Here is a 13,005-nt window from a genome sequence, read left to right as displayed (position 1 = left end):
AGCCACAACAAGACCTTGAGAAAGGGCGACGAAGCCTTTCTCTACGGCGACGAACAGCGATGTTTTCGACTCTAGGGAAAAAAAGATCTTAATAAGGAAACTTTTGTGGTAATTGCTCTGCCACGATATAGTGGGAATCAATAGTTTAACGAAGACGTCTTCCTTACTTTAGGTTTATACACGGTGAAAGAGACCGCGAAATACTAGCTACCATACTGTTGACATCGTCACTGGGAATTTAGTTTACATAGGTAATAAAAAGGGTGAAGGCTAAGATTCTTTTTCCAGTCAATCATATCTTGGTACCTTCTACCACAATACCTAAGAAATCGATCGATAAAGTAGTCGAGCACTAAGGTATCCGTTGAGCCACGAAAAACGCGAGAGCACAATACCACGTCGGTATACCCCTTATAAAGAAAGCTAATAGGCGTAGAACTAGTCATTAGGCAAAATTCGAGGCATATACTAAGTTAGTTGAATAAGTGACCTTATATATCCATTCTCCTGGCCATAATCTATTCGTAGAGGGTAGTGGTGGAGAGTCGTTCCTATTCCCATACCTCTTTATTATCTATTATTTAGGAATCTAGGCAGAACGCAATTATCCCTAGGAGGATCCTCAATTGAACGAAGGGCCCTAGCTAAACATTATCGGAGTTTACTACATCCTTTATACTCAGCTCGGGCAGCTAAGACGGCCGCTACTTAGTAGCTAATTCCATAGAATACATAAGTCCAGTCAACAACCTATGAGAATTTAAGTCACGGATACTTCTTTGCAATGATTACATAATAGTACCCACCTTCCATATATTCTAAACAGGCCCTGCCACAGCCACGGAGCGAGATAGATAGTACCCTAATGCGTCAATCGCCTATATAGAGAGTGATATAATAATCATAGTCTCGAAAAAGTGTGCGATTAAATAGGACAACAGAGCGGGTTATAGGATACCTAGATCAATAATAATGCGACTCTAGTGCTTAACTCAAAGTGCACTATACTGAGAATCTCTTTGTGAGAGCTCTCGGATATCTTGTGTTTTTGAGGTTTTAAAAAACTCTAATTATGACCAACGAAGACAAGTGTAGATTCTTCAAGAGCTTATATAGGGACTATTCCAAGACCCTAGCAAATAGTGTTAAAAACACATCAAGCAGTTACATAAGTTTCACTAAGTTATATAATCTTATGGAAAATACAGAGGTAGATAGGGTTTTTATAAACGGATTTCCTAGATATATAGACGCTTGGTCGAAGCAGCGTCTTAAGTGCCGCGATGCTATCTTGAAAATGGTTTCGATTAGCCGCCTCCCTTATGTAGAATTTAGCAATATAGGCGAATATGTTAACTCCCACGAGAGCGGAGAAGCTATCATAGATAAACCTAATAATTGCCTAATAATTGCCTAGCTTACAATAGTTGGCCTTAAGTGCCCGGTATAGAACCTTAAGATTATAAATAGGTCTAATACTGTATTAATCAAAAATCTGCTCGAGCTTATGATTAAGGGTACATTAGGATTATCATCGTGTTGATGATAATGGCGCACCTTCCACCGCCGATGTAAAAGATTAGATGGAAGACAATCGCATATATATAATAGAGGCCTCTCGTATCTTTGGTGGAACGAATGCTAATGCAAGGCTCTACGGATAAGAGAGGAATATACCATTAGGATAACGCCCTGTGCGACCGTAGCTACAATCATAGTGCAAACAAGGTTCAAACGTAAGCGCATAGTCTAAGCTACATTATCCCCGATCAACAACCACGTAGAGCGAGGGAATTCCTCATTCAAAACCTCGCCGATCGCTCCAATGTAGGTATATATATCGGTCGTCACCACCTAAAAGTGTCTTCTAGGTTCTTATATTTTGGCCATCCCTTCCATCTACTATAAAACAGCGCATTACTACCTTCCGTGCATTTTCAAATACCGCATCGAATGCTGATTGAAGACTAATAACGTCCCCAAGAAAGATTGGTTGGAAATGCCGGAGTCCTACGTATAGGTGCCCAAGGTCTGACCTAAGGACCCTATCATCATCCTAGCGATATTCTAAGGATTTCGCGAAGCTACTTATCAAATAATGGAGTGTGCTACAGGGAAGAGATTATCGCTCTCAGAGGAGAGGGGGTGGTGAGAGGGGAAAGCATCCATAGCGGCAACATCCACAAGATTCCGTATATATTTAACTGTTGATACCCCCCCCCCCAAGATATATTTTGAGTAGCGGCTAAATTCGTTTGAAACCGAAATCATTTGATATAATGGCGGATATAAGTAGATACAGGTCCCGAGTAGGACGGCAGAAGACGAGTGTCGCGGAGAATCTGGTTGGCTGTTAGGAGGCTAGAAGCGAGATCTTGTATACCTATACTTAAGTCAGCGAAAATAAGGGTATATAATAGATTCGTGTTTCTTACCTCCCATTTAAGCTAGTTGGCGGCCTCTTCTGCTGAGCGCAAATCCGCGCCTTCACATATCCAGGTGCACGTGGCGTAAAAGCCGTTTAGGTCATTGCCCATAGTAAAAGGGGCGAAAGTGAAAACGCGATGCCACGTGATTTGAACGACTAAAAGCAGCATTCGCAAATTTAGGTTAATCAATATTTACTCTCGGCTTTATGGAGTTAAATAAGAATCTATACTTAGGAAGAAACACTTCGGAAAAAGCCGTTAGATTCTTAGAGACTAGATGTAGAATGACTAAGGCCGTTTGCGGAATCCACTACTCTCGTTAGGCAGCCTACTAAGATTTGGTTAGGTCATAAATGCTCTAGACGAGTAAGCAAAACTCTGTTTCATGTGTATAACCTCAAAGCCGTCGTCTAGAGAAGTGGCTCAGTTTGTCCGTCAGCCTGATGTTTGAAGCAAATCAGCGTCCCAACTGTTAGCTGAGTAGTCATGTTAAGATAAAGCCATTTTGAATGTCCTAATTTTAGCGAGAATACTTGATTTCCTAGCTTCTTAATGCCAATTTGTAAATCCGAAATAAATAGACTACACTTAGGAACTTGGTTCTTTTTTTGCTTGTTTCACAACGAGGTTTTCAGCCGTCTTTAAATCCCGGTCTATAATCAAATAAGGCGCGGGATAGTAGGAGCCCTAAGATAGTCAGCCGTATTATTTTATAATTATCACTCGGCAGCATACTAGTTGTGATCTAAGAAATCCCCAAAACCCAGAAGCATCCGCTGACAGGATAAACACTTGACCCGTCTCCCGAAGTCGTATCCCCAAACAGACGTCTGCTTTAAACATCGTACTATATTCGCATACTTTCTTCATCAGATTTAATTTTCGACGGCTTTGTTTTTGGCGCATTAATTTTCTTTTCAAAGAGGATCGATGCGGTTAGGAGGGGTTTGCAGCCGCCATATTCAAATTGCCGCCTCGAATTAGATCTTGGAATGTTATGATTGGAATATTATCGGATAATGTAGCTAATAATGCTAATGAAGCGGACGATTTTATAGATATAGGCTAGCTATCATAGATGCATATTTGAAGAGCTTCAAATCTCGTCGTTTTGTGAATGGAGACGGGTAAGTTTTTAAGCGAGCATAGAGCATCATTTTTTTGCGTCTCACTTATGGTCAAAAGTCTCAGGAAGCTATTGAGTGTTTGATTAGTGGCTCAAGTTCTTTAAGGGTGCCCTCAGCAGAAATTCATAGACGTCCATCAAGATCGTGAGCTTACCACAGCCGCTGCAATCTAATAACACGACGATTTCAACGTGACATTTCGCCGAACCGTAGCTTGACGGCCTCCTTGGTTCTAACGTTATCATAGAACGACCTTGAGCAAAGCTCAAGGGATCAGACAAAGCTGCGCGGGTATTCAGCATAGCACAAATAAACGTACCGATTAATCCGATTGACGTATGAAAGATTCTTTATAAGAGCCGAACAAATAGAAATTAGATAAATCTTTAAGGAACTAGCAGCTAGCTACTCTATTCGTAGTAAGCAGTTCGTGGTGAGCAATTCGTGGTGAGCAATTCGTGGTGAGCAATTCGTGGTGAGCAATTCGTGGTGAGCAATTCGTGGTGAGCAATTCGTGGTGAGCAATTCAGAGTGAGCAATTCAGAGTGAGCAATTCAGAGTGAGCAATTCAGAGTAAGCAATCCACCGTTTCATACTAATTACGGTAGTTGTGAGGTGTGATCAATTAGTTTTTCGGATCGGGAATGAGCACAGCCAGGCTTAACATTATACTAAATTTTCACAATGGAGTAACACATGTATATTAGGTCATTGTTGGTGCTGAACTTTCGGTACTAGGCTAGCCTTGCTGTAATTAATTATAAGATCTCATGAAATTTCCAATTAAGCAATACAACGTAGTCATTAATAGATATGGCTTACAAGCTGAGACATAGTGCTTTCGTTACAATACTTAACGCAAAATATATAGAGCTGGCTGTGGCGGTGCACATCTAAACACAGTACATTCAGTACGTGTAAATCGTCGTCGCATATAACGCGACAGCTTCTACAAGCACGTTCGTTTTTAGAATATATGGACGAGGGTTTCTGGAATAAAACAATGTTTGTTAGCAAAGTTTATTAAGTTTGCACTGCGTCTTTCTGGTTGTCGAGTCTGATAGCCGTTTGCATTTTCCATCTAAGTCCACCGAGATTTTGCTCCCTCCACATACCAATTCATTTCACGCTAGGCGTCCGTCAACTAAATTTGCGATGCGAGGCTCTAGAGCTATATTGTCAAGAACTCATTTTTGACCTAAAGTATTACGCTGTAATACTCAGAGAAGCTCCGAGCAGATCAATCACTATCTACCAAAAGGCGACCGTTATAGTTATATAGGAACTCCATGTTCTCGAACGTTTGTACATATGTTTCCGGTACTATTTGTCCCCTTATTCTTGTTCTTGTCAAATTTCTTGTTCTTATTTAAAGCTCTCGTCTTTATTCCATAATAAGCTCCATAGGTAGTGGGTCTAAATACCTTACTATAGCTATATAGGTCGTGTTCGACTTTTCTGCGGCGTTGAATTTTAGCGATCTTATAGTGAGTCGATGGTAGTTTTCCAAGTATATCTAAGTAAATACCTAAGAACGTGCCAGAAAGGAAATGCTAGAATAATTAAGACGCTATTATACTGGGATAATGCCTATATATGTTGTATGAAAGACTGTGAAAATATTGCATCTAGGTAAGCGAGAAAGCTTATTTTAAATATCTAAGAGATAGCGCGTCATCGTTTTTGCTGCAGCATAAAGAGGAAATTTGTGCCCTTCATTTTTGCGTTACCTCAGATGAATGCAAACTTAAGAGGTGGGAGGTGGAATCAGAATTAATGGAAAAGGAACAGGAGAAGTGAGGGAATAATCAGGATATTAGAAAGCTATTTAGGGGAATCAAATTTCTTTGTGGGGCTCCTAGGCGCTGTTGAGTGCTAGGTAGGTGATGGATGACCGAGCATCCTCTAATTAGCCTCTAAGCAACCTCTAAGCGTCCTCTAAGCGTCCTCTAAGCGTCCTCTAAGTGCTCACTGAGTCTAAGCCTAAGCCTGATGCTAGAGATTCTAGATCTAAACTTCCCCGTAAAAGTAACATTAGCTATATTTAGGATTACGACGTAGCCTACGCTCTTCGGCGGCTTTGCACACCAAAGGGATTTTTACCCTTAGGCTACATAAAGATAAGCAGGTGAGTCAATTCTTTTCAATAAGACCTAATCTTTATAATCCCAGGATATATAATATCGTTAGAGTCAAGATATAAATTCTAGCTCAATCTAAATCGTTCATCCTACTCTCTAAAGTCATCGCAGTAAAGCAACAGCGCAATATTCTATGCCAAATTTTAGCTATAAAATGGGGTTCATAAGAAAAATCTAGACTATTATGCAAAGTTTGATATAGAATGCTTATCTAAGTCTAGAAAGAGAGACTTACGAATAATAACCTTTCAACATAAGCGTTCTCACATTGCTTTAGATATTATAAAGCACAAAGCTTAAAGAAATCGCTTTAACTTTGAATTAATATTGATAAGCAACTACTATAAAGGGCTAGGGAGGGGAGGGGGAGAAGAGAAGGGTAATTATAGCACTTAGAATGCACTTATCAGGATCATAAAGTAGCTTCAACTATACAAACATATTCTTAAATCAATGCAAGAACCTTAAGCAGCCTTTAGGATTTTTTGGCACTCTAATCAAATAAGAGCACTCGATCTTTCCTATTAGCGTGTCGGCATTAAACTCAATTATAAAGTCGGCAGTAGATTCTTCCCTTTTATGCTCCAGTACACTTACATAGATCCCTAGGTCCGACTAGGGAATTCCTTTATGAATCGTCGATACACTTCTAACTAAGGAAGCTATTCATCAACCTTCAGTTTTTTTAGAAGATATATTTCCTCTATCTTATACGTCTAACCCTTCCTTATTCTCCCACCGACTAATCTTATATTTTTGCTAGAGTAGGCTATTCTAGCTATAGGGTCAGAACTGCAATTAGAAGCAAATAACGACCTAAATGCGCCCTCTACAGCGACGGCTAACCGTAGCTCGTAATTCTCTAATACAGTCGTATCTTGCAAGGCACCATTCGGTTCCTAAGTGGCCTCTAATTCTTCATAACCTTTCCATTTAACGAGGTATAAAATGGAACCGTGCGCATCTTCCCTATATCTAAGGATCTTATCGACCTCGTACTCGAGCTAATCATCGTCCACTGGTCGGCATACCTCTTCTTCGCTCGACCATTCCCCGTAGGCTAATTCTAACGTGGATGCATAATAAGGAAAACCCTACATTTCTATAGGCTAGCCGTTTGAGTTTTGATAAGCGTATTTATGCACTATATCTTTGTGGGAGTATATAGTGTAGTTTAATGTAGCTACATTATATACGCTCGTTGAGGGAGAGACATAGTGCTACAACGAACCCTCAAAGAGCTAGGACAGGAATTGTAAACGCTCTTCGGCTAGCATAGCCAAGAAATAGGAACGAAGTGAGGAAAAAGAAAAGGTTTTCCGACTACTAACCCTAGTTTTAGGTAGCTGATTAGGACCCTTTCCCGTCGCTCGCTTTCGAGTATACAGGCGCTTTATTACTCAAGGGGTTTATCGATTCGATGTCACCGTGTCCTCTACGTTATATTAGGTCGATTACGGAGTTAGATCTATATTAATGATAGGTGGCTCCGGCGAAGGACAAATATCTAAAACAGTAGCGTTTAGGTAGGTCGCAACTTCGGGTTCGTGCTCAGCATATAGACTTAAACCATCGTACAAAATAGCAGGGTCGATGTATATAGTAGCTAGGATATCTTAAGTCTACACTATATCTCCGAGATAGGACATTGAAGGAAGCTACTAAAGAGGAATAGTTCGCTATGATTTTTCTGGTTTAGACTAAGTCGATTAAAGGTCTAACTAGAGTTTTTCTGCTTTAGGTAGGGTCGATCGAGTTTCTAGCTAGGATTCACCATTTAAGCACACCTCCACTAGAGGGCGCGTAGGAAGGGGGTGTCGCTAAACTTGGTCGAGGTGACATTAAAGGTTTTTTGGGACATCATCACGGGGAATAGAAGGAGGTGGAGTTACCGTGATCGACACAGGGCTTGGATAACGACAAAATCCTACTAGATCTCGTGGGGATTGCGGTTTATCTTAGAAGGGATTCTATAGCCGAAAGGATTACAGGCGAAAACTAGCACTTAACATATTAAGGAGAAGGAGCCAGCTAGAGGACCTTCGAAACTCAGGAAATTAGGGTCACTCGTAGAACGGGGAATAGGCTAGGACTAGGAGGGAGGGGTTAAGAACAGGGGCAAGGAAAGAGGGAAATAAATGGGGATTTAGTCCGTTTATGCCATCCGAGCGGGATCACAGTCTCCTTTATAGAGATAAACAGATAGGGCGGTAGTTTCTACGTTTGGATTGGTACCTCGACTAGCTCCCCCAATCTTGGCCACTTCATCCAAGGGACGACCGGAGCGGTTTCAGAAAGAAGGGGAAATTAATCTTCGAAAAGTTTCTCGTAATACTATCTAACGTCTCTCGTGACCTAGATCCACCAAAACTGTAAGTCAGGGCCTCATTGGCTAGGTAGAAGGAGATTGGGTGTGTATGTCGCAATCCACTATAGGCCGTATAACGCATCAGGTAGCATAAGATAAGGGTAGGCCCGAATACGGTATTTTCGCCATTGGCCCGAATCACGGCAGCAAGAAGCCAAACGCGCATTGATTGGGTGAGAAAGGTCCGGAGAGACTGACGATGACGACAGGAAATTGCCAAGGAGCCCAAGAACAAGCGGGCCTTGGGGCTAGCTATGACCCCCGGAGGCTGTGCAATGCAACTTAAGACAGACTAGCGTAACGCAAGGCGGATGAATCGAAGATGCCCGAGGCCCCGTTTGACGACCATGCAAAGATAGCCGGCGGAACGAGCGAGAGGCTCCGCGAGCAAGGTTCCCGAATATAAGGGCGTTGAAAAGCTCTATATAGTATGCATCGAAGATAAAGTCGGCAGCGTCTCATCACGCAGTATAACGGCGGACTGCATCATCCTGATACTTTAATCATGGAGTGACTGGGCCGGTCGCCGCCAACGTAGACCCGAACGGCCTGAGCGCTAGTTCGAGCGGCATCTCCGGCGGAATAAAAGGGCCAGGGCGTCAAGTGGAGACGGAATACGAGTGAGTCGGTGGGGGCCAAAATAGAAAGGGGTCAGGGGGGCGAGAGAGGAAAGAGAAGAGAAAGTGCGTGGGCAAGTCGCGAGGAGGGAGAGCGCCGTTTTATAGATGGACGGCAGACGACTGGGGCGGTAAAAGCGGCCAGAGCTGGCACTAATCCCAAATGGGGGACATATGGAGACGCCAAACTCGAAAAGGCAGGGTGTTGGTGTAGTTAGGCAGGCGGTCGATAGCGGCAGAACGATGGTTCAATGGGAGCGGAATCTGGCGCCCCGCTAACCGTCACAACTTATACTGTAGGCGGAAGCACCCACCTAGAAGCGCTAATTGACTCGATTGTAGTCACCTACTCGCAATTTCCTAGCTGTAAAACTGATCGCCGACCGTAGTATTCTACTTAGGTAATAACCTTTGCGGTCGCTGTAAGGCCCATCGCGAAGCTAGTCTCGTTAAAATTGTAGATATCCTCCGGTAGGATACTATATTGCTGAATTGTAGTTTGTACGCGATTAAACCACTCTTGAATAACCTTTGGATCCTCTTGTTTTGCTCGTTGATAGCTATATCGACGTGAAAAGCGTAACTGAAGCTCTGAAGTGCGTTAGGTATAGTTATAGACCCATTTCTCGCTAACGGTCTGGATTAGGGTTGAGCCGCGCTTTACAAGCAAAAGATTCGCCATTTCTCGCACTATAGAGGGCCTAGGGGCTGCTCCGCGTAAAGCTATAGATAATATCCATTTCTTAAGCGGTTCCTCTTCAATTTGGGTCAATTTATAGCCATTTGCGCGAGATTCAGCGCGGTTTGTAGTGCCGCGTAGTCGACGGCGAAGCGTAGTTCTAGGTATATTAAACCGATGCGCTGCGTCACGTAGAGAGCTGATTTCTTTGTTTTTATAGCTTGTATAGCTAATAAGACCCTACCCTCCTGATAGGCTGAATTTTGAGAGGATTTAGTGCGTTTTGGTGGCATAGTTGGTGGTTAAAGATAGACGGTCGCGTCTGGACGCGAAAAAGTGGGTGGGTGCGCCGCTCGCTTACATGCGCCACTCGCTTTCCGATTACGTTAACGTAATTCACAAGCCACCCGGCCATATAAGCCACCCGGCCACCCAACCACCTACTTCCTGTTTATATCTATTTTTTTCAACCAAAACGCCTTTATATTAATTATTCTACCTAACTGGGCATGTAGGGGACTTATGCCCTTTTTCACCGCATATAGAATAGGTGTATTGACGTCGTCGCGCTGGTGCTACCGCCTGCTGAATAGGCTGGTTGGGTGCTGCTGGAGACGGTGCCGTAGGCTGTATAATAGGCTCATGGGCTTGTAAATACTCCTGAGCTTCCTGCACTGACATACCAGCTTCGTAGGCTATGCGTCTATTAACCCGTGCGCGCTTTTGCTTCTGCGCTACGTTGGAAGCGCGTAATTCCTTAACTTCTTGCTTAAGTAATATGCCATTTTGCATAGCGATCTGACAGCCCTTAATAAGCTAGTTTAACGCGGTTTTTGAGGGTGTTGGTGGGCTATTTGAGCGTCGTTTTAGGAAAGCTTGGATTAATACTCCTTGTTTAAGTAATTCAGCGATGGTCGCTGGTGTTTTTGAGGTAAAAACGCTTGATCGGCTGCTTAGGCGGCTTCCTGAGGGTGTAGGCGTCCGAAGCTAGATATTAAGCTTTGAAAGCACTCGTTCTGGATCGAATGGCACTAAACCCGCTGCTACGAAGCTATTTTTTATAGTAGGCGCTTGAAAAGCACTATCGCGAGTATTTAGGTAGGCAGCGAGGAAATCAAACTTGTCAATATAGTTAATACCAAGCCGTATTTTTTGATCAACCAAGGTTCCGTATAAGCGCTTTAAAACCGCAAAACAACTAATATTAAGTGGCTGTAAAAGATGCGAGCTATACGCTGGCATATAAATAGGGATAATCTCGTTTTCTGAGCAAATTTGGTCGAAATAGGGCGTAAGATGGCTACCGTGCCCATCAAGGACTAATAATCGATATCGGCCTTGCGTACGGCTATTCGTTGATGGTATAAATAGCTTTTGAAGCCATCGAAGGCCAATCTCGTCTGTCGTCCATCCATTTTGACTAACTTCAAAGCGCCAATCTCTTAGAAGGTTATCGGTCCAAGCTAGATTATGCAGTTTGGCTTTGAAGATAATCGTAGGCGGAAGCGCCCACCCAGAAGCGCTAATTGACTCGATTGTAGTCACCCACTCACGATTTCCTGGCTGTAAAACTGATCGCCGACCATAGTATTCTGCTCGGGTAATAACCTTTGCGGTCGCTATAAGGCCCATCGCGAAGCTAGTCTCGTTAAAATTGTAGATATCCTTCGGTAGGATACCGTATTGCTGAATTATAGTTTGTACGCGATTAAACCACTCTTGAATAACCTTTGGATCCTCTTGTTTTGCTCGCTGATAGTCGTATCGACGTGAGAAACGAGTCTTTAGCTCTGGCTGTCTTTTGACATAGTTTGTGACCCAGTTTTCGCCGACCGTCTGGATTGGGGTTAAACCGCGCTTTGTAAGCAAAAGATTCGCCATTTCTCGCACCATAGCCGGCCTAGGGGCTGCTCCACGCGTATCCATTGATAATATCCACTTCTTAAGCGATTCCTCTTCAGTTTGGGTCAGTTTATGGTTGTTGGCGCGTCTTTCAGAGCGATTTTGGTGGCCATTAATGCGGTCGGCGAGCGTAGAACGTGGAACGTTAAATTGGCGCGCTGCGTCTCGAATAGAGCTAATTTCTTCCTTTTTTATAGCCTGTATAGCTAACAAAAGACGGCCCTCTTGTTCGATGGAATTACGGCTTGATTGAGCGCGTTTTGGAGGCATGGTGGTTGGTAGAAAATAGGAGAGACGCGTTGGGACGCGTAAATTTAGTTGGGTGGCCGGGTGGCTTGTGTGGCCGGGTGGCTTGTGAATTACGTTATGTATTCTCAATTTAGTCATCCAAACCAGGGCAGTCCTCGCTAGTCACACTGACAATAGAAGTATAAGGGTAGGGATCGGTCCAAATAAGGTTGAAACTAAAGCCATGATTAGAAGAAGTTTTGTAATTCAAAGGCCCTTTCCCACGTACCTGTCGTCGGGGTAAGAAGGCGCGTCATCATCACCAAGGGCAGTGACGATATCCGTCAATTCACTGTGCTCCCAGCAGATAAGGATGTTGCCAGCCCCGGTGTAGCTGTCAACAACACCCTGGACACAGTCAGAGTCGTCACGCTCACAAGATGTGTCAACAGTAAGTCCAAGGCTCTCTGCCAGAGGAAGAACCGTGTCGTATGGGCGCTGTTGCGAGCCGTCTGGGCCGAGTTAGTAATTTGCTCCATGATCCATGGATTTTGTTCTTCGTCATCCTTGACCCACATAAAGTCAAGAGAGTCAAATATTTAACAAGTTCACGTACCGGACTGGGGAGTCTCAGCCATAATATGTCCAATGTTGTAAGAGGAGCTGGCGGAGAACACGTTAACAAGGCATTGAGCACGCTCTTCGCCTTCGCTATCCAAGCCGTTTCCACTGGATGGCTTCTCTCCGTGGCGGATAAGATAAACAGTAGATTGAGCAGTGGCAGTGGCCAGCAGCATAAGCGACACAATGGACTTTGATGCGATCATGTTCGAGGATATTGTGGAGTCTTCAGAGCAGAAAATGGTGGTGTATACAAAGTACAAAGACCTGTGCTTCAACGGGCTTTTATATTTGAGGAGCTTCAAAACTCGGGGTATGTACAATTAATGTTGTCATCAAGCTTTTCGGCATTAAGCAAGGTGAATATTCAAAACAAAACGAGCTATGCCTATTTAGATTCACTAGGTCGTAAATTTCTAGACTAATGCTGTAGTCTAAGTGCAAAGGAGTAAAGACGTTTCGCAATACGAGACACGTGGGAAAGGAACTTCGCTTTTACGGGATGAGATGCCAGGAAAATCAGATGCAACTAAAACTAGCTAAGAAATCCTGCAATATTGGATGTAACATCGTGGGTTAAAATTCAACCGCAATTCGGTGCAAACCACGAAGAAAAGGATATTATTTCCGAATGCCCCGTTTTACTCAGTCTAGAATTGCTGTTTGAGCATTGACGCCAATTTTTAGGTTTAAATATGACATGTCCGTCAATGGGAATAGCAGAAGTTGTCCAAGATGATTGACCGCAGTATTCCAAGATTCAAGGAAAGGGACATTATTGTTCAATGGTTCGATGAATAGAAGATCTGAAGAGTTTGTACTGAAGACGGACTAAGTAGGCTCTATTACTAGGAGGGTCTGAGGCCGGCAGTTCTGGTAACACATGGTTAGAA

At 43.3% G+C, this 13,005-nt stretch overlaps 2 protein-coding genes across 2 annotated transcripts; both read right to left on the bottom strand.

Moving 5' to 3' along the window:
- Window positions 1-1,183: 1,183 nt before the first annotated feature.
- On the bottom strand, window positions 1,184-1,746 carry N7498_004682 (uncharacterized protein; the record flags this gene model as incomplete). Its single annotated transcript, XM_058451744.1, has 3 exons — window positions 1,184-1,402; window positions 1,423-1,641; window positions 1,678-1,746. The coding sequence occupies 3 exons, from the start codon at window positions 1,744-1,746 to the stop codon at window positions 1,184-1,186; spliced, it is 507 nt and encodes a 168-aa protein (XP_058308282.1).
- Window positions 1,747-11,642: 9,896 nt separating this feature from the next.
- N7498_004681 (uncharacterized protein) lies at window positions 11,643-12,318 on the bottom strand (the record flags this gene model as incomplete). Its single annotated transcript, XM_058451743.1, has 3 exons — window positions 11,643-11,727; window positions 11,781-12,003; window positions 12,108-12,318. The coding sequence occupies 3 exons, from the start codon at window positions 12,316-12,318 to the stop codon at window positions 11,643-11,645; spliced, it is 519 nt and encodes a 172-aa protein (XP_058308281.1).
- Between the last annotated feature and the right edge of the window lie 687 nt (window positions 12,319-13,005).

The sequence above is a fragment of the Penicillium cinerascens genome (assembly GCF_028974065.1).
Source record: "Penicillium cinerascens strain IBT 15544 chromosome Unknown contig_5_segment0_segment0, whole genome shotgun sequence".
NCBI classification, from domain to species: domain Eukaryota; kingdom Fungi; phylum Ascomycota; class Eurotiomycetes; order Eurotiales; family Aspergillaceae; genus Penicillium; species Penicillium cinerascens.
This window is presented reverse-complemented; position numbering and strand designations above follow the sequence as displayed.